General features: G+C 33.8%; 3 protein-coding genes across 4 annotated transcripts; 2 read left to right on the top strand and 1 right to left on the bottom strand.

Annotated features, from left to right (window-relative positions):
• Nucleotides 1-1260: 1260 nt before the first annotated feature.
• LOC145635460 (phosphoglycolate phosphatase 2-like) lies at nucleotides 1261-4228 on the bottom strand. The gene is made up of 11 exons (XM_081686740.1): nucleotides 3940-4228; nucleotides 3801-3868; nucleotides 3618-3710; nucleotides 3406-3477; nucleotides 3217-3288; nucleotides 3067-3126; nucleotides 2911-2963; nucleotides 2239-2336; nucleotides 2025-2124; nucleotides 1746-1849; nucleotides 1261-1641 (listed from the first exon to the last, which is right to left on the bottom strand). The coding sequence occupies exons 1-11, from the start codon at nucleotides 4064-4066 to the stop codon at nucleotides 1541-1543; spliced, it is 948 nt and encodes a 315-aa protein (XP_081542866.1). The 5' UTR covers nucleotides 4067-4228; the 3' UTR covers nucleotides 1261-1540.
• Nucleotides 4229-7443: 3215 nt separating this feature from the next.
• LOC145635461 (farnesyl pyrophosphate synthase 1-like) lies at nucleotides 7444-12057 on the top strand. Of its 2 annotated transcripts, XM_081686741.1 has the most exons (12): nucleotides 7446-7645; nucleotides 7732-7756; nucleotides 7864-7979; nucleotides 8411-8497; nucleotides 8596-8712; nucleotides 8998-9086; nucleotides 9509-9560; nucleotides 10746-10841; nucleotides 11241-11285; nucleotides 11357-11446; nucleotides 11555-11626; nucleotides 11719-12057. In XM_081686741.1, the coding sequence occupies exons 1-12, from the start codon at nucleotides 7526-7528 to the stop codon at nucleotides 11845-11847; spliced, it is 1038 nt and encodes a 345-aa protein (XP_081542867.1). In that variant the 5' UTR covers nucleotides 7446-7525; the 3' UTR covers nucleotides 11848-12057. The 2 variants fall into 2 exon arrangements, with proteins under 2 accessions (XP_081542868.1, XP_081542867.1); XM_081686742.1 differs by lacking the exon at nucleotides 8411-8497 and having other exon boundaries at nucleotides 7444-7645.
• A 3014-nt stretch (nucleotides 12058-15071) lies between these two features.
• Nucleotides 15072-22254, top strand: LOC145636510 (C2 and GRAM domain-containing protein At1g03370-like). Its single transcript, XM_081688088.1, has 9 exons — nucleotides 15072-15949; nucleotides 16303-17448; nucleotides 17718-17900; nucleotides 18002-18285; nucleotides 18382-18498; nucleotides 18721-18983; nucleotides 20870-21038; nucleotides 21132-21401; nucleotides 21530-22254. The coding sequence occupies exons 1-9, from the start codon at nucleotides 15601-15603 to the stop codon at nucleotides 21713-21715; spliced, it is 2967 nt and encodes a 988-aa protein (XP_081544214.1). The 5' UTR covers nucleotides 15072-15600; the 3' UTR covers nucleotides 21716-22254.

A 22254-nucleotide genomic window follows, 5' to 3' on the forward strand; every position in this document is an offset into this window, starting at 1 on the left:
CCTTAATATCAAGAAACTAAGCGTTGTTTAGTTTCCATATTTTATTTGTGGTATATCAATCCATAAATAGCAAACATATCCTCAATCAGATACACTTGACAAATATCACTTGTAGATAGGAAGTCGACACTACTAATAGGCAACTACCAAAGTCCAGAGAGAAACCTCCAACCACCATATTCTTTACTTGTGTGGCATTCCTTTGCTCTGTCCCCAATCCCCATACCCCCTCTATAATTATATCCTATCCTTCTCTATCTTTCATCTTCTGCATCCAATCCATTTTCCTAAATCAAATTTTACAGATGGGACTTAAGATATAGACATACAAAGGGAGCACAACGACACCTTAACACGTAGTCACACAAAAAAAAAAAAAAAAAAAAAAAAAAGACTAAACTTTTAGATGTATGCCTAAATGCTTAGGGTGTCCATTATACAACTTAAAGCACTAAGCTCACGGAAGATTCACACTATTTACTTGTTCATTTGCTCAATGGAGTCCTCCATTGCCTTATGTGTCCGTTCATGTAGACAGATTAATTAGTTACCTGAGTCCTTACAAATTTGTATAGGTTATTTCCATCCACCACTGCTAATTGGAATAGTCACCAGATTGTATTAACCATGATCTATCCAAATCGACCTGATATATGGATTACCAAGGTCCGACCCAATAAAAGCCAACATTAACCCGACTTCCATGGTGGGTGGGCCACATGCCAATTTTGGCCCAAGACGCTATGAAACCAGCCATGAACTCAACCCAACCCAATCTGTGAATAGTCATAAACATACTTCCCAAATACACATTCTTTCAAACATACAAGGGAAAGGTCCAAAACTGATTTTCAAATGGTGAACCACTCAACCCTTACCAAGCTAATTTGGCTCCAACCAACTTGTGAATAGCCTATATCCCCAACCTACCCTAGTCAAGCTAAACCAGCCTGACCGAACCAGAAAGGGTCAAGTAATTGGAACTTAATGAATCTAATCAGTCAAAACTTATTTAAAATGAACTTTTAAAAGTTGAAGCAAATACACCCCTTGAAAGCTCTAATATCTTGCTTGGGGTGCTAATCCAAAAGCAAAATTCATTCTAGCTCGTATGTGCCTAAAGAAGAAATAATCATAGTAATAAAATGAAGAGAGGATTTAGTTGGCTTTAAAGAAGAAATAAAGGTCGAAAGATATCAGCACATTGAAGTAGACAATTAGGACCCAGATTAATCCAAATGCTAATTGAGCAATCAAGAGTTAGTCAATACTCCATCACAGTGTCACCAATTTATTTTCCAAATATCAAGGAAAAGTAGAAGGGTTAAAGCAAATGACCTGGTTAAATACAACAGAGAAATAATCCATACTTTCAGGCTTAATAATATTGTGGCTTACCGCACAATTTTGGTAAACCTAGTTTGATAGAGTTCCAATAGCAAGACTAACAACTGGGACATGGATTGACATGATAACATGGAAGAAAGTGGCTTCATGGGTTGGGAGGAGCAGGTCCACTGGTTGCTGAAATGTAATATAGTTACGGTCCCAATAGTTGTAGCAAGTCGGACACCTTGTCTGTGTAGTAATCTGGCACGATGTTGTTTGCTGAGTCCTGAAGAGCAGGCAGTGACGTCACACCTGCAGTAAAAGTGCCATAAGAAATGACCACAAATGTAAAATTCGTTTGTTCTAAAATTTTTATATGATACAATATTTGCAATCAAAACAAGTAGTTGTTATACCGGAGAGAACAAGGAGTGTTTTGCAGCCAGCACTCTGTCCAAATAGAATATCAGTATCCAATCTATCACCCACCATACACATTCTGGAGGTGTCGACATTGAATCTGGATACAAAACGCAGCATTCAAATAATCTAATATACATATTGCAATGCTACCAGCAGTACTACTAAGCCGCACTAGGCTGTTCAGGATTCAGGACAACATGAAAGGGGCTGGAGGTCATGTGTTCAATCTTCATTATGCAGAACTATTGCATTTAATAAAAAAAAGTACTTACTTCTTTAGCAAGAAGTCCATCATGAATGTTGATGGCTTTCCGACCACAACAGGCTCTTTCTGAGTTGTGCCACAGACAGCAGCAACCATACATCCAGCACCTGCAACCCAAAATTGAGGAAGAATAAAAGATCAGATGTCATATTATATAATTAGTCTGTATAAAATTATTTCTTGTGGAAATTTAAAGAGACATAGAAAGGAAAGAAGAAAACCGGGCCATTCTTGTAAATCAGTCATATGTCCCACAGCATCACGATTGGTAGCAATAAATAGGCATCCGGGATTCTCACGAATGCAAAGAGTTGCATACCTGTCAATTAACAGAAAAAACAAAGGAGATCAGGGAATACATCTCAAGCAGAGTAGCTCAAATATAAGGTAAGAAAAAAGCAAGCAGTGAACTTGGCAAATTTTGATATAATTGCACTTTTATTTGTTACCGAGTATGAGGAGATGCTTTAAATGTCAAATAAGCCTTCAGATAAAAAAAATAATAAAAAAAAAAAAAAAAAACAGTAAATATCGCCCATTGCAGGAGTAGACTAATTAAAATTAACAGCAAGCAGGTTGTGAGACAAATAGCAAGATCTGCTTGAGTCAACATCCAACAATAGGTATCTACTGCAGGTGCTGTAATTTGCAATTAGATCAAACCAGGGTGTCTAACAGAACAGCTCGTGTAGAAGTAATATTACCAGATGGTATATTATTGTGTAAAAAAAATGAGTTGATGGTCCTATACAGACTGTAAATCAAGGGAGTAAGTGAAGAAGTGATCAAAGTAGATTAGTAAGTGATCATAAAAGCAAGTAACTAATTCATAAAACAGAAAGGCATTGTATAAATGCATAATAAAGAGCAAAAGGAAGGCATAGAAAAATTACTGGAGCTTGTAAAAGTTAATATACTGATCCAATCCAACCACAACTGCTCCAACCTGAAAAGCAAATCAATGCAAAGCACAAAAACTAAATAAAAAGAGAATTGAAGGTGTTTGAAATAGCAATAAAAAAAAAAGTGGCAAAATGAAGTTACATTACAGTCTTGTCATGGTGAAAAAAGGGATTTTGTTTGAGTTCAATTTTCTTATTGGCATCATCCTGTGACAAGATCAATGTACAATCCATAAGTATAATCCATAAAATATACGTATGCGAATTGCAAGGCGAATAGAAAAATAGAATTCATACAGGGCCACCAAGGGATGTAAAGCCAGCAAGGTGTAGCTCCTCTACAATGCCTTCTCCACCAATAACATAAACCTGATAATTATGATAATAATTTACTTAATAGATATACAATAATAGAAATCCGAAACAAAATTATATTTGCTCAACTTCATAACACAACCGCATAACAATAGTGTAATAGGGTGTGACCTTTTTATCCGGAGAAAATTGTATGGATTTCAAGTACATAGCAGCTGCGAATGAGGAGCTGAATATCTCATCCTGCCCAAATAATAATTACAATACTCGTATTAATTTGAAGGGTTGTAATTCAAAATCCGAATAAGTAAAAAAAAAGTTACTCGTATTAAATAAAATTAAAAAAAATAATAATAAAAAAAAATAAATAAAAGAAGAAATACCTGAGAAACAGAAATGCCCAAAGAAAGGAATTTAGAGGCATATTGAGCTCTTGATTTGGTGGAATTGTTAGTCACAAAAACCAGCGCCTTCCCCTGCCATTAATGAAATCTCAGATTCTTAATTGTGTCATGTGTCAAATTATTCAAGAATCGAATAAGAAATTTTATTAAAAAAATATATACCTGAGACCTGAGAAATTGAAGCGTCTCAGAAACGCCATCAATGAGCTTGTCACCTTTCCATATTACACCTGCCAAACACAAACACGATAATTAAAACTGTTAAAAAAAAAAAAAAAAGAGTAAGTAATGAAAGGCATACCATCGCAGTCAAATAGGAATGCGTCCACCGAGTTTAAAAGACTTGCGCCATTTTCCCCATTCAGAACCTCTGTGCTGCTGCTCCCCATTTCTTGCTCTTTCTTTTCAGATTTATTTTTATCTTTCATCCACCTTTTTATCCTTTATTTATTCTCAAATAAATATTGTGATTATAATTTCTCAATTATGCGCTCATTTTTTTCCTTTTTTCTTTTTTCTTTTATTTTTTGCAGCCTCGGTTTCTCAATTTTTAGGGGAATGATTTCCCTAAACAAAAACTTTTATGTACCCCGGTTGAGAATTAAATATTGTAAATCCGCGGCGCATTACAGGAAGTGCATGGTTCGTGCATCCGAGCGGATGTACGATCCAGTGCATCTCTTTCCAAAAAAGCGGAAAGAACATTGCATAGAAATATAAAGAACATTTAATTTAAGTTAAAAGGATATATTATAGAATTGTAAAGAATATTGTATAGAAATGTAAAGAACATTTAGTTAAAGTGCAAAGAACATGTTATAAAATTATAATAAACATAATGTGTAGTTAAATAATGTTTTTTTATCTTCATGTTCTTTGATTATCAGAATAATGTACTTTTATTTGTGACATATGTTAATTGTTTATTTTGAAATATTATTTGAATTTTGACTTTAGATTATGGTGGTTGAATAAAAATAATGTTCATTACAATATATTATCATTAGAGGTGATAAAAAATTCGAGTCGGGGTGGGCCTTAACATAATATCTCGTGTCAAACCGGGAAAATGTAGTGGGCTTTTCGGGTTTTTTTTCAGGCCGAGTTTGGTTTTTTTTTTTAACTAAAAATGCATTTTTAGGCTTGTCTAAACCCGCCCTATTTTCGGGCTGGATCGGGTCGGGTCGGGCCAAAGTTGATCACCTCTAATTATCATGTTTTTAATTAATATTACGGATGTTCTTTAGATATACATATAAAGAACATGAAGTTGGATTTTTTTTTTACAAAATAGGTATATGTTCTTTATAAAACAACTATATGTTCATTACATTACAGCTATATGTGATGTTCTTTATGAAATAACTATATGTTCTTTACAAAATAAGTATATGTTCTTTACTGAACAACGGAATGTTCATTCCGCGTTTTTAAAGAGAAAACGGATGCACGAAGCATCGTGCATCCACCTCCATAGAAAAAATTTCACATTACAGGTGCCACTCTGGAATCTCAAAGGGCTCTACTTCCTCCTCTTTACATATGAAAAAAAAATATTAAAAAAAAAATCTTCTTTTTTTTTTCTTTTTTTTTTTTTTTTTTTGCTAAGGTTTCACTTTGGTTCAAACAACAAACTCTAGTAATCTTCCATAGTAAAGTTAAATACAAGGTACTAATGTTTGACAAAAGTTGCAATTAGAGTATTGAAGTTTTAGAAATTGCAACTAACTAAGGTACTCAAATCTTGGTTGTACATAAAAATTCTAGTGGTGACCTACACCAATAGGTTAACTCATATTTTTTGCTTAAAAAAAATAAAATAAAAATAAATGCTGAGTTAATGCCTCGAAAAAGAAAAAGTCATCATTTTCCTATTAATAATGGCACAATTAATTAATAGTAATTAACAATTCAAAACCACCACCCCCAGACCAAACCACCTTCCCAGACCACCATCGGCTCAAACTGGCCGTCAACACCGCCGCACCCAAACTGTAGTTCCCTCGTGCCTTTCGTCGTCTCTCCCATACCCTCTTTCAATCACCTCTGAACCACCACAACCCTTATCGAAATCAAGGCATATATGAAGGGGAAGGGGGCCGAATCAAGGCGTGGGAAAGGAAAAAGTACACCATTGCAACCACTGTTAAATTTCCTTCATCCTCCCCTTCCTACTCCCCCCCCCCCCCCAACCAGCACCACCATATCCAAAATTTCTCGCTGGAAGAGGACAATTATACACGTGATAACATGGAGAAGCGAACCTTCCGGAAACCTGAAAAATAAATGGGTATCTCAATGTTATCAACACAAATAAGGATGAATTGATGACTCCGTATAATTGATGAGGATGAGTAGGGAAACTTCAACAAGCATAATCATGAGAAACGCTAGAAGAAAAAGAAGATCAGAATTAGTACTCTAGGGTAGTTAGGGTTCAAGATCTGAATTCAAAATCCCCTTCCTGATAGTTAGGGTTATGCATATCAAGGGGATGGATATGGCGGTTAGAGCAGCAAGGCATGGCGCTCCGATGTTATGGGGCCGGTAGGCGATCGGATTGATGAGAGTGAGCTATCGTGATAGGTGGTTAGGGCCTGTTCTGATTTATCGAACTGAACAACACTGATTGGAGCTAAATTGAATTAAACTGAACTTCCCAGGAAGATGCAGCTTGTTGATATGAATAATATATTAAATTCTTTTTAAGCAATCACGAGGGGTATTACAGAACTTATCTACCAAGTGTAGTCCCAATCAAGGCACTATAGAATTTATCAATACTAGGTTAGGTCCCATGTCATGCACGTTTATTATTACTCCATATTATTTATTACCGAATAATGTTATATTTAATTGTTAGAATATAATATATAAATTGTCTCAATTTATCATTGACAAAAACAAAGTATTCGACATAATGAAACATGGAATATTATGCTTAATTAACATTCTAATGTTTCAACCATATAAGAAAATCCATAGTAGCTAAATATATAAAGATAATAAAGATTAAAATAATTATAAATAATGTTTTTAATGCTTCTATATATATATATATATATATATATATATATATATATATATATATATATATATATATATATATATATATATATATATATATATATATAAATAATTACTCTTAATAAATTTTTCATTAATTTTTTTTTTTAAAATTCTAAGGACACACTAGGAGATAATACGTGTCATTATTGCTGTTTTTTTTAGTATATGGTTATTGATTGATTGATGCTGAAAATCACATAACATTAGTTTTTTTTTTTTTATTATTATTATTTTTTAAAAAATGGTAGTGGGTGAATTTTGGATTGAATACAGGCGTGTTCTAATTAATTGAACTGAGTTGAACTGAACTAAGGCCCTGTTCTATTCACCTTTAAAAAATAATATTAAGTAAAAATAATTTCAGTTCAGTAAAAATAAGTTTAAGTTAAGTAAATTTTTTTTTTTTTGAGGAAAGTAAAATTAATTTCAGTTCAGTAAAAATAATTTCAATTCAGTAAAAATAAGTTCAGTTCAGTAAAATCCAGTTTTCTTAAAGAAGAATTATAATAGAAAATCAGCAAAAATAATTTCAATTCAGTAAAATTAATTTAAGTTCAGTAAAAATAATTTCAATTCAGCAAAAATAATTTCAGTTCAGTCAAAATAATTTCAATTCAGCAAAATTAAGGTGAAGAAAACATGACTTAAATATGAGAAAAGGAAATTAAAAACTGAATTGAGAGAGAGAACCTACCTTATTAACATTTGAAACTTTACTACTCGTACCTGTTTTTGTATTTAAACTATTCTTCTGACTTTATATTTCACCTAGCTAATCTGCTAATTCAATTTTCAAGCTTTGTGCAATCAAATCTAAAATGGAGGGAGAAAAAGATGAGAGAGAAAGATTTAAGCAAGTATATCAACTACTCAAGACGGAATTGCTAAAAGATCCTGCTTTTGAGTATGACCATGTCTCCCGTCAATGGCTTCATCAGGTCATTGTTTTCTTGTAATTCTATTTATCAATATTTAACGTTTGTCTTCTTCTTAATTAATTAACGCTTTCTCATTCTTCAAACAGATGCTGGATTATAATGTTCCTGGAGGTACAATTTTTCCATTTTTCAACGGGATTCTGTGGTTTTGTTTTCAGTCGTATTATAATTTCTGGTCTCTAATTTTATTTATTTTTTCTAATGAATTTTTGATTCAGGAAAATTGAATCGGGGGTTGTCCCTGATTAAAACCTATGAATTGTTAAATGACGGGAAAGAAATCCCAGAAGATGGCCGTTTCCGTGCTTCTGTTCTTGGCTGGTGCATTCAATGGGTATGCCATTCTTTTTTTATTCATCCATTTCTATGCGAATCCATTCGGTATCACTGACTCACTGTAGAATTGAAAATTAGTCAAACTTATGGAATTGACATTTGACTGTACTTCAGAGTTCAGAAAACTGAAAACAAAAAAATAACACCGAAACAAGGCACTTTAATTGTCACATTTCTGATTTCTTTATTTCAGAGTACCTCTGCTACAAACAATTCGACTTATTTTAAGCTTTAACGTCACTAGACACCTTTTTTCTTCATTATTGTAAAACTTTTGCATTAATAGGCTTTTTTTTTTTTTTTTTTTTTTTTTTTTTTGTTGGTGCTCTACCCGGTTCACTGGGCTAATCCGGATTCGGGGATCAGTTGCTTATATGACTTTTGAGTATGTTAAATGTGATAGTCCTTTTCATGTTTGTATTATTGCAGCTGGTGGGCTGTGTTCTTGTTCTTGATGATATTTTGGATAATTCCCACACCAGGCGTGGCCGTCCTTGTTGGTTTAGATTACCTAAGGTTTTTTTTTTTTTTGCTGTAATTCAATAGCGTTGCTTTTTTTTTTTTTTTAATTCCTTTTGTTAAGGCAAGTGTTTATGTTTTAAATTTGTTGGCAGGTTGGCATGATCGCTGTGAATGATGGCATTCTTCTTTGGAATCATATTAACAGGATTCTTAGGACATACTTTAGGGACCAACCTTACTATGCAGATCTCCTTGATTTATTCAGTGAGGTCAATGTCTATTATTGTCTTCATTTTATAAAAATTGTTATATACACCCCTGGTGCACTGTGCCCCAACTAATTCCACGGCTAGTTTTTGCTCTTCATTTGATGATTAAATGAATAACAATCATCAAAATGAGAACAAATTTGAAAATACTCATGGGTGCACCGTACACCCAGGTGTATATAACACTCTCTCAAAGATTATGCGTGCAGTGACATAAATACATGATTAGCATATACGGAGTATGAATAGTCTTTTTCTTCCTTTTTATTGCATCTTCTTTCATAGGTAGAGTTCCAAACAACTTGTGGAGAAATGATTGATCTGCTAAGTACACTCGAGGGGGAGAAAGATTTGTCAAAATTCACTCCAGCATTGTGAGTAAAAATCACTTCAATCTCAATCTTGATAATCTCAAAGTATTTACTGGTGCAATAGTAATTATCATTTATTAAAGTTGTCCGTTGTTATCTTTTACTGCCAAAGTGCCAATGAAGATTGTTCTGAATCTAGTGAAGTAACCTTTGTGAGCTAAGGAGAGGCACATTACATTCAAAAGAGATGCCAGTAAAGATCCAACCAAGCAGTACCCCCTTTTATAATTAATATCTGTATACCGTTAATCTTACAGTGATAATTCGTGTGAGTCATGGCACTCATGATGCTTCTGGTTGAATCTAATTATATATTCTTTGATGTTTTTAATTTTTTCCAGCTTCATGTTCATGTTAATTTTGTTTTCACCATCGTGTAAATTTGCTTTAGATTTCCTTGACATGGTAATATCTGCTGCTTGCAGTCAGCGACGTGTCAGCAAGTACAAGACTGCATATGGGACATTTTATCTCCCAGTAAGTATATATGTCTGTCATTCTGTCCTCACTCTATATATTGTAAATTTATTCCTTGGCATTTAGGCTATGTTCTCCTCACCTTATTTTAAGGATAATAAGTTGTGGAATAATTAAAGCTACTCTAGTTCAATTTTCATCTAAAATATCCCCTAACAAGTACAAAAGTATCGGAATAAATATTCAAGTTCAAGAAAAATAAGCTCAAATAAGTAAAAAATCAAGTGAAAAAACATTCTTAGAGTTGATCATAGTGTTGACTTGGTGTTGCTTGTATTTGTATTCCACTAGCGAATTCTGCAGTGATTTAATGAATAATGAGTTTGATTCATGTGAATAATGAGTTTGATTCATGTGCAATTGTATCATGTGAATATCTTTTGCTCTTCATTTCCATTATTACCCTAATTAGGCTTCTGATTGCACGTTGCACTGATTAAGAAGCATGAATTTTTGTTTTGCTTGGAAGCAGTTGAATGCTGCCTAATGTAACTATTGCAAACCTTGATTAAATTTTGGAATCTTTATGTCATTATTGGGAATTATTATAATCCTTCTTGGAAATCCATGTGTACTTGTGCAGCTGAGTCTTCTTGTTTCTTTTTTAATTATTTTCTTCAGCAAATGCAGGACCAGAACCACCTGTTGTTTTATTTTTGTAACGATGTTGCTTTAGTGACCTAGATGACCTATAATTTTATTCAAAATTTCTCACTGCACCCATTCTCACCAACTCTATTCTAGATGATGGAAGAATACATGGATTTTGGTAATAATTACTCATCTCTTTGTTTCTGGTAGTATTCTTGGTATTAATTTTTTTTTTCCATGCTACCATCTTTGGATTCATATTGGGGGACCCTTCTCAATATAATCTTAGTCGTTTGAAATTTATGCATATTGTTGCTCATATATGACCATGCTACTAATCTTGGTTTTCAACTGCTGATAATATGTGAATTTGGTAACCTTAGCCGTATGCATGAACTATAATCTGCATTTCCGACAATGGTATCAGCTTGGGAATTTATGAAAAAAATCATGCAACGCTTGGTGCTATAAATACTTTAGTAAATATATTCTTAGCTTCTCATCCATAGTATTTCTGGACGCATTTGCACTTTCCTGTTTGTATTATGCACACATTGATACTTGACAACATTTTACTTTGTGATTCCTGTGTAGTTTGCATGTGCTTTGCTCATGTTAGGTGAGAAGCTGGATGATTACAATGACGTGAAAGACATCCTTCTTGAGATGGGCATCTACTTCCAAGTACAGGTATCCATACGTGCGAAGCTAGAAGTTAATAAAGATCTTTATTTAGGAATTTGCTGTTCATCGTGATCCTTCTTTTTTTGTTGCTTGGGATAAATTAACCATTGTCAATAAGTAACTCTCCTTCAGGGCTTTACCTTAGCTCCCCATTCACAATTTGCTGAAAGTTTATAAAGAAATGATTCAGGCATATTATATATGATCCATAGGTTTTGAATGGAAAGAGTTGTTTGTATGATGCATTCTTTGCTTGGTACTGACATTGAGCTCCTTTATTAAATGAGTAACTTGGAACATTTGATTGGGACTACAGGTGGTTGCTATAATTATGTTATTTGGGAATCTACAATGCTAGTTTGCAAAGGGAATGATTTTTTTCTTCTTTCTTCCGTGATTTGGCAGGATGATTATTTAGACTGCTTTGGTGATCCTGAAATGATTGGCAAGGTGAGTTCGTAAAGTGATAATTATTCTGTGGCTACCAGAAAACTTGTATGATTTGATTCTTATTGCATCAGATTGGATCAGACATTGAAGAATTCAAGTGTTCTTGGTTGGTTGTGAAGGCTTTAGAAGTTTGCAATGAGGAGCAGAAGAAATTGTTATGTGTAATTACACTGTTTCTTTATAAAGTTCTTACAAATGTTTATGCAAATAGTGCTAAAATTAATGCAAACACATCTTGGCTTGATAATGATCAAGGTCTCGTTTTACAGGAAAATTATGGGAAAGCAGACCCAGTGAATGTCGATGCTGTGAAGTCCCTCTATAAAGATATCAATCTTCAGGTATTGAATGATAATATAGGATAGCATGCACAGTCATTGTTTAATCTTTTCCTATCATCTAACTATGTGTGGTGTGAATTGTATTATGGTAGGACATCTTTGCTGAATACGAGATTGATATATATGAGAAGCTAATGGCCAGCATTGAAGCTCTACCGAGCAAAAGCGTGCAAGCAGTGCTGAAGTCTTACTTAGGTAAAATTTTCAAGAGGCAGAAATAGGCAGATGCTGAATTTTGAATATTCAGTCATCTTGGCTCTTTTAAGTCTCCAGTCCTGCTTTCAGTTGCAGTTCTGTTAGTGACGGGGAGGAGATGGTAGTCTTGATTGACAGGTCATGCCCTTGCATACCCATGCCAGAAGCTGCATGATGTGATCTATCACGCTGCAAAACTGGAATTAATCTTCATAAGGGGTACATGTTTCGCCAACAAATATATATATATATATATATATATATATATATATATATATATATATATATATATATATATATATATATATATATATATATATATATATATATATATTTTTCTTTTTTATACTTGTATTTAAAAAGGAAAGGAAACATCCAAGAGTCTTGTGAAAAAACCCAACACCATAATAGTCTTGAAAAAACCCAACACCATAATCAGAGTCATTTGTGAAAAAACCTTATACTTATTTCATACAAAGTATATGTTTAAAATTAGATAACACATTTTGACTCTCAACACTACTCACATATTCTACTTTGAGTAGCTTTGTGATTTGTTGATTAGAAAAAACATAATCATGGGCAATCTTATTAAAATTTTCTTTATGTTTATTTTCAATGTATTGATTTTTTTTTTTTCATAACTTTTACCTATTGATAATTAGAGACATTTACATTGAATGCTTAAATCTGTACATTAACAAATGTGATAGAGTAAAGGTATCAACTAATATGGAATGGATAAAGTATGAAACTATCTCCTAAATTTTGGCATTTTAAGAAAGCAATAAGAAGCCAAACATTTTTGGTATTCTTTCTTGACAAATTGCTATGGTGTGGGCATAATTGGTTATCCTCTTAGATAAACTTTTTAATATATGTTAAACGGATGAGTGAATGGTTACTGGGTAAAGTAGAGCATCATCCACATCTAATCAATCTGCTTCATCTGCTTTTCATCAATTTAATTCAGATTTTCGTTTATTAATTTAAAATGGGTGGATTGAGTTAGCAGATATTCATTTAATATTATCATTCTTATTCACAACTTAGCCCCCAAGCACAAGTGCACAACCAAATGCTTGTGATAGTGATACATTTGTTTCATTGGAAATAAAAGAAATACACCCTCTGTTTCATTTTATTTAATTTTTTACGTTTTGAAATTTATGTTCTCTAATGCACATGTGTTTACCATGCATTTATTCATTAAAATACGAGTAAATTCCTAAAAAAATGATACAAAATATAGTTTTGATTAAGGTTGGGCAAACTTTATGAGTACATTTGGGAACCAAAATTGGTTAGGTATGCATGGTTCCAGAATTGGATAGGAACAAGTTGCAATCAATTTCAAAAGCAATCCCCAAATTTTTGGAATTTGAATCGGTTTGGTACCTAGTTACCTAACATATATCATTTAAAATCTCAAGTAACACTGACCGAGTAACCCCTACAATAATGATAGAGCAACACTTATAGCGTTGATGAAGGGCTTGTTTTCTTACGTTGAAATTCAATTCAGTTCAGCTCAGCTCAGCTCAGCTCAGTTCAGTTCAGTTCAGCTCAGCTCCTAATTTCCTTCTCTTATAAAATATTCAATTCAGTTCAGTTCAGTCAATAAGAACAGGCCCGAAGTAACATCTGTAATCTGACCAAGTAATCCTTATAAAACTATCGAAGTAACCCGTATAATTGATGGCCACATATTAGAATTGTAAAAGCTTAATGCGTTTAAATGTATTAAAAAAAAACTTTAAATAAAAAAATTGTATCATTTTCAACAATTATATACAAGTACATATTTGGATATCCAAATTAGAACTAGTACTATGCAATTCCAAAATTTTAGTAATAGACTATATTGGTTCCAATTTTAGTTTCGAATTATAGGTTTCTATTAGGGGTGTGTATTCGATTTTCGTTTTGGATTTAAGTCAAATCCAATTCAATTTGAAATAAAATTTAGTTTTTAATTTTTAAATTCAGTTCGATCCAATTTTATAATCTAATCCAATACAATCCAAATTTCTAATCCAATCATGTGTGCCCTTGAAATGAATATGGACTATGGGCTTGTTCAATTCAGCGTATTTTCAGTTCGGTTTCTAATTTCCTTCGCTCATAAAATATTCAGTTCAGTTCAGCTCTAATCAGTTTAGTTTAGTAATTCAGAACAGGCCCTATATGGTTATAAACTGTAAATAAAATTAATATGGTTATGAACTTAAAATGATGAGGAAAATTTAACAATTACCACTTACAATTGTTGTTGTTTTAGCAATTAATTGTTGGTTTTTTTTTTTTTTTTTTTTTTTTTTTTTTTTTTTTTTTTTTTTTTTTTTTTAAATTTTACCACCAACTATTTTTCAAATATCAAAACTTCCCACCTACTTGACTCTCAACTCAAACTTCCTTTTCACTCGATTTCTCATTCCTAAGTATAAATATTGTGAAATAATTAACATGAATATATAATTTAATTTGAAGTTTTTCCTCGATTTTGAGAGGATTACATTGTAGGGGAATGGGAAACCGAGTGAAAATGGAAAAAAGTGAGGGAAAAAGGGTGGGATGGTAGTTAGTGGGCCCCACATAATATCACATTTGAGTTGAGAATTAAGTAGGTAGTGGTAAAATTCAAAAAAATAAACTATAGGTGTTAATTGCTAAAATGTCAACCATTATAGGTGGTAATTGTGGATGATTTTACAGTAGTCGTTTAAAAAATGACTACCATATTATTTTAATAGTATACAATATGATTGATTTATTTTTTTCACCTTATAAAATGGTCACAATTAGTTTTATTATATCTACTATGCATACATATTTATTGAAAATTTTAATTCAATATATAATAATTTTTTTTCGAGAAACTATAAAATAAGAATAAAAATTACATAAATGTTGCTAAAAATTTGATAAATCAAAAAAATGTTGATAATACTATTTTATACCTAAAATTAAGTAAAATAATAATTATCTGGAAAAAAAATATCAATTATAAACTTTATAATTATGAAAACATTATGGTAGTCATATTTCAAATGACTACTGTAAAATTTTAGGTAATTGTAAAAAAAAAAAAAAATCCCAAATGAGATGTGAAAAAGGAGAGAGAAAATGACTACTGTAAAATTTTAGGTAATTGTGAAAAAAAAAAAAAATGTTAAAAGGAAAAATGGAAAGAAAAGAATGATTGAATGAAGTCAAGAAAAGGGTTGTCATTGTCCTGTCTGCGCGGGGCTTAAAGGTTGAACAAAAACGAAAATGAAGACGACGCTTGTTTTTTTATTCATGAAAAGTCTGCGCCCTTTCCTTTTTCTCTCCTTCTTCTTTCTACTTCTACGTAACTTCCCTTTCTCTCTCTGACTTCTTCCTCCATTCCCATTTTCATTTTCAATCTTTAATTTAGGGTTCTTTTTCATCTTTTTCCCTTTCAATTGATCCCATTTTCAATCTTGTTATTTTGTTGTTTTGTTTTGTAAATTGTATATCAATCAATTGTTATTCCTCCATTTTCTTACCTTCGAAGTTGGATATATATATATTTTTTTATCATGTCCAACTGTTTCTCGTTTATTCAGTTTCTGGAAAAATTATAATCAATCTTGTGCATATTTTATTATTATTAATTATTGGGGTTTCTTTTTTGTACCCATAAATATAGTATATACTTCTTCATTCTCATTGTAACATTCTATATATATAAATTTTTTTGGAAAAGAAATCTTTTGGATAAAGCTTCAGATAAATTAATCAAAAAAGAAAAAAAAATGAAGTTGGTAGTGAAAGTGATAGAAGCAAGAAATATACCAGCAATGGATCTGAATGGGTACAGTGATCCATATGTTAGAATAAATTTGGGAAAGCAAAGGTTCAGAACAAAGGTTGTAAAGAAATGCTTGAATCCTTACTGGGGTGATGAATTCAGCTTTCGTGTTGATGACTTGAGTGATGAATTGGTCATTTCTGTTTTAGATGAAGATAAATATTTCAATGATGATTTTGTTGGTTTTGTTAAATTTCCTGTTTCTAAGGTTTTTGATTCTCCTGATAAATCTCTTCCTACTGCTTGGTACCCTTTACTTCCCAAGAGTAAGAAGTCTAAACCCAAGGACTGTGGTACTCTCTCTATCTCTCCCTTGCTTTCTTTTTTGCTTTCGTTTTCGTTTCTATATTCGATAGCTGTTATTGCTGTTGCTAAAGTACATGATGTATTATTTATGATAATTTGTTAGAGTATTTTCCTGCCTTTTTAGGAGTACAAGTGTACAACTGTAAGGAGTTATGAATGAATGAACTTGATTGGTCTGTTAATGTTCGCGAATTATATGCCTTTAAGGAATGAATGAAATAAGTCTAACAACTTTATACTATAAACGTAATGATAATAATTTAGATATGCTTGCATTTGCTATCCTTAAATGTTTGCGGATATGCGCATCATTGACTTGGGGTATTATTTTTGTGTTTAGGTGAAATCTGTCTGCACATATGTCTTTCTCAAAACTCTTCTTATATGGACCTATCCAACATCACTGCTGCCCCGTCCCAAAGAAATGACAATGTCGATTCTGAATCTTTCAGTACTGCCTCACGTTCATCTTCTCCTTCAAGATTGGAAGCTGCTTCTTCTGCTAACAAAAATGATGAATGTCTGACTAATAAGTTTGAGCCATCTGAAATTTCCAAGCTTCAAGTCAGTGAGGGCAGGTCTGATGACCTCGTTTCTCCGGCCTCTTTTGATGATCTAATGAAAACTATGGAGGGGAAGGACCAGGGAATTGAACTTCCTACCAACTTACCAGGAGGGGTACTTTTAGATCAGCTCTATTTAGCCACCTCTTCTGACCTCAACGCTCTACTTTTTTCACCAGATTCAAAGTTTCCTGTTGCTCTTGCAGAATTCCAAGGGAAGACAGAAATACATTTTGGGCCGTGGGAATTTGAAAATGAAAATTTGGTAAGACTCAACACCTACCTCACGGCGCCATCAAAAATTTCTAAGTCTCTTAAGGCTTTTGAGACTCAAACTTATAAACTAGCCAATGGCAAGTCTTTTGCAATTTTGGTCAGCGTTAGCACTCCTGATGTCATATACGGGAGTACCTTTAGAGTAGAGATGCTCTATTGCATCACACCTGGGCCTGAGTTGCCATCTGGAGAACAATCCTCACGGTTACTTGCCTCATGGGGAATGAATTTTGTTCAGAGCACTATGATGAAGGGAATGATTGAAAATGGAGCCCGGCCAGCAGTGAAGGAGAGTTTCGAGCAGTTTTCAACTCTTTTGTCTCAACATGTCAACCCTGTTGATCTCAAGGGTACTGGATCCCAAAAGGATCAGGTTCTGGCGTCATTGCAAGCAGAACCACAGTCAGATTGGAAGTTGGCAGTTCAATACTTTGCTAATTTTACCGTTGTGTCTACCATTATCATTGGAACTTATGTTCTTTTTCACATTTGCCTAACAGCACCAAGCACCATTCAGGGTCTTGAATTTGTTGGACTGGACTTGCCTGATTCTATTGGTGAAGTTATTGTATGTGGTGTCCTGGTCCTTCAAGTTAAGCGAATGTTTGAGCTGGTAGCGCGCTTCATACAGGCCAGATCACAAAAGGGTAATGCTATTGAGCAATTTTTTTTTTTTTTAATTTTTTTTTTTTTTATTGGGAATGATCTGACAATTACATTACCTGTAATGTTTTGAGTGTGAAGTTCTAAACATACTTATTTTCACATTGCCTCATAAGCTTTTTCTGTTCTCATATAATCTTTAAAGCAAACATACGTTACTGAGCTTGACCCAAGCTTGTTCCATTTTAATGTATGCATCTTTAAATACAGGCCTTTTTCTATTTACCATCTGCAATTTTCTTTCTTGTTGTAGGTAGCGACCACGGAATTAAAGCACAAGGAGATGGATGGCTACTTACTGTTGCGCTAATCGAGGGGAGCAACCTAGCAGCTGTTGATTCGAGTGGTTTCTCTGACCCATATGTAGTTTTTACTTGCAATGGGAGAATTAGAACAAGCTCAATCAAGTTCCAGAAGCTAGATCCTCAATGGAATGGTTAAGTTGTTTCCTTATCAGTTTCTTATGCCTGCATGTGTGAATATCTGATCATGAATCTAATTGGATATGTTTCCTTGATGTCTTGTGCTAAATTGCAGAAATATTTGAATTTGACGCAATGGATGAGCCACCATCAGTTTTAGAAGTTGAGGTTTTTGATTTTGATGGACCTTTCGATGAAGCAACTTCTTTAGGACATGCTGAAATAAACTTTCTTAAGGCTAATGTATCAGAGCTAGCAGATATATGGATTCCTCTTCAAGGAAAGTTAGCACAGGCATGGCAGTCTAAACTGCGATTAAGAATATTTGTGGATGACACAAGAGGTGGTAATGCTATCAGAGAATACCTTGAAAAAATGGAAAAGGAGGTTGGGAAGAAGGTAATAATTCGTATTAGATTTATGGTATTTGAACTTATTGTAGTTTCACCATCATTGGTAATATGCTTTACAACTACTTTTTGCTTAAATTTGCAGATAAGTCGGCGATCACCTCAGACAAATTCAGCATTCCAGAAGTTGTTCTGCCTTCCACCAGAGGAATTTCTTATTAATGACTTCACTTGCCATCTGAAGCGCAAGATGCCACTGCAGGTGACATTTCATAAATAGAAGATGCAGTAACTTTTAGAGTGCACAACTCTTAGGTTGAACATTTTAGTTATTACCTGTTGTGCTTTTTCCTCCTCCCACCCTCCTTTTTCTATGTCATCTATCTAAGTTTTTTCAATTGAACAAAAATAATATGAAGTAAAAGTTGTCAGCCAAGCTCTTGTTGCTAAGCACTACCTCATTAACTTGCACTTGCTCTTTCAGGGACGTCTTTTTCTATCACCGCGAGTAATAGGATTCAATGCTAGCTTATTTGGACATAAAACGAATTTCTTCATTCTCTGGGAGGACATAGAGGACATACAAGTTGCTTCTCCTAATCTCTCTTCAATGGGGAGTCCAATCGTTGTTATAACTCTTCGTAAGGGAAGAGGCTTAGATGCAAAGCATGGAGCAAAGACACAGGATGCGGAAGGGAGGCTGAAGTATTATTTCCATTCATTTGTGTCTTTCACCATGGCACACAGGTAAATGTTGTTCTGTTTTTTCTGTTGCTGAAAGCTGTTCATTGCTATTTTACTATTGGAGAAGAAGCTGATAATAATCACAGTTTCCCTCTCATCATATTTTTATCTGTATTATATGAGTGAAGTTTTGGATCGTAAGGGATGGAGGAGAAAGATTTATGTTGATGACTACACGGAATAATCAAATTTGGTTCATGTTAGCCGACCCCACTTTTGGGATTAAGGCTTTGATTGATTGATTGATTGATTGATTGATTGATTATTGGTTTACTTTCTCTATCCCAATTGAGCTGTCAAATTATGGAAATATAAAGAAACATTAGTGTGAGTCAGAAGTCTTCATGCTAATAGTGTATACTTTTGAAAACTAGTGTTATCTCATGTGGGACAAGCATCATGATATGTTTGACAACTATAGTGAGATTTACTACCTCCATTTTTGTTGTTGACACGTTTTGACTTTTGGCTTTATTCATGAACTATTTTTTTGACTAGCTTTTGTGATTTATAAATAGGCAAATTTGTCAAAAAAAACATTTTAAGAACACTATTTTGCGAAAAAAAACCTTTTAAAAGCTTTTTGGTTAAAAAAAACCACCACATTCATTTTTTTTGCGAGAGGAAACCTATTCCCCTAATTACCCACAAATTAACTTAATTAAATTCTAAATTCTTCTAATTAACCTCTAGCACACCAAATTACTAAATAATTAGATTTAATTAATATATATATAAAAAACCACCACCACCTCATTCCTTCTCCCTTCCTCCCTCCCCTTACTCCTCCTTCCTCCTCCCATGGAATCAACCCCTCCCCCACCCGTCCCGCTGTCCGGATCCCCCCACCTCTGGCGGCCTCCTTCATCGCCGGACGACCTTCCCTTTCCCCCTAATCACATCCCAACAACCATTTCCATGATTTTGAAAAACCCTAGAAAATTTATTTGAGGATTTTTTATTTGTGCACCTTTCTTACAATTGATGCTTGTTTTGGCTTTGATTTTGTATGTATATGATGCTTGGGTGATTTAGAAACAAATTGGAATTGATTTGTACTTGATTTGAGCATGTTTGAGTATATAAGATCCAAAAATTCGGAGGTGGTGGTCGCCAACGGGGATAAGGGGGAAAGGGATGGTCCACCGGCGGTGGAGGTAGGTCGCCAGAGGTGGGGGGATCTGGGGGGATCTGGGCGGCGGGTTCGGTGGGTGAGGGGGTTGCTTGAAAGGGAGGGGGAAAGGGAGGAAGAAGGGGAAGGGTGGTTGGTTGGTGGTTCGGGTGTTGGTTTTTTTTTTTTATGTATAAATTAAATATAATTATTAAGTAATTGGGTGGGTTAGTGGTTAATTAGAAGAAATGGAAGGAAATTAGAGTCTAATTAAGTTAATTAGAGGATAATCAAGGAAATAGGTTTCCTCTGGCAAAAAAAATTAACGTGGTGGTTTTTTTTTTTTTTTTTTTCCTAAAAAGCTTTTAAAAGGTTTTTTTTCCGCAAAATGGTGCTTTTAAAAGGTTGTTTTTTTTTGACAAATTTGCCTTGCAAATATGATAAAATATAGTAATGTGGGATATTGTTAGAATTGCCTCATTTCAGTCATTTTCATAATTTCAACTTTCTATAATTTTTATTTGTCAAAAGTAGAAATATAAGTTCTTGAGCTTGTGCGTTGGGAAATTTGATAAAAGAAACGTGTCAACTTAAAAATAACGGTGGAAGTATGAAGTATCTTAATTACCTTTTCTCCTCAAGGAGCTCTTACTTTCTGTGCCTGTCCTTAGCTGTCTGCTAAGTTTGCATCATGTAATTTTGATGAGTAGCTATAAAGTTGGTTGGAAAATTAATACTTGAAGCTTAGCATGCAATTTGTTGGCATTATAATGTGCAGAACAATTATGGCCCTTTGGAAGGCAAGATCATTGAGTCCTGAACAGAAGGTGAAGATTGTTGAGGAAGACACTGAAACTACCAGTCTCCAGACAGAAGAGAGTGGAACCTTTGTAGGTGATGAGGATATTAGCATGACCGAGGTTTATTCTTCTGCTCTGTCTGTTCCGGTGATCTCTCTCTCTCTCGTCTTTTATATAAATTTTTGTAGGTAGTATGAAATACGTAATTCACCATTGTATTGACTTACAATTACTGTGTAGATGAACTTCTTGATGGAGTTATTTAGTGGTGGCGATGTTGACAAAAGAGTCATGGAAAGAACTGGATGCCTTAATTATTCTTGTTCTCCTTGGGAACTAGATAAGGATGTGTATGAACGGCAAGTGTGCTACAACTTTGACAAGCGCATATCCAGCTACAAAGGAGAAGTGACCAGCATGCAACAAAAATCCCCTCTTCCTGATAAAAATGGCTGGCTTGTTGAAGAAATTTTGACACTTCATGGGATTCCGCTTGGCGACTGTTTTAATGTATGTGATTTGATTTGGTAGCCATTATTTTGTATTGGCTGAGTTCTGTCTCTGAGCACATCCTATATTTTCTTTTGAATGTGGGTTAATTATACCTTCTATGTATACTTGCATTTGTTTGTTTGCAGCTCCACCTCAGATACCAGATTGAGGATAGAGCAAAGGGCTGTTATGTGAAAGTATCATTTGGAATTGCTTGGCTGAAAAGAAATAAACACCAAAAACGGATCTCTAAGAACATTCTTTCAAATCTGGTAGATCGCCTGAAAGTGATGTTTGCTACTGTCGAGAAAGAATATGTGAATGGAAGATAGAAGCTCCAATATTGGAGTATTGCTTTTCTTACCCATGGAAGTCTCTTTTGAGTACAGAGTAAAAACTAACAGAAGCAACCGTGTCTAGATAGAAACATCAGACTAATTACATCATGCATTCAGTGTAAACCACCATGGGTTACACTGAATGCATGTTGCCTGAAATCAGACTAATTACATCAGCATACAGCCATCATGATGCAGAGATTCTTGTAAAATTGCAGGTTTGATGATTTTTTTGGTGCTCCCCTGTTTTTTTATTTGTTTCTTTGATACTAAATTGTAAAGGGTATATTAAATCATTTTTTTCCCACTCCTGAATTTTAGAGAAAATGTCAAAAATGAAGATCAAATGTTCAAAATCTTGGACTTGGTGTCTTTTGATGTTCAATCAGTTCTGCCAGTGTCGAACTCACTTCTGTTCCTTCAATGTCAAGGCATTAGTCCTGTTAAAAGTAGGTTTAGATTGGACTCTGGTATTCAGTAGTGAAGGGCACGTCTGGAAATTTAATGGCCTTGGCTGAATTTTTTTGTGGTGA

Source organism: Chenopodium album, chromosome 6 (genome assembly GCF_948465745.1).
Source record: "Chenopodium album chromosome 6, dcCheAlbu1.1, whole genome shotgun sequence".
NCBI lineage: Eukaryota > Viridiplantae > Streptophyta > Magnoliopsida > Caryophyllales > Amaranthaceae > Chenopodium > Chenopodium album.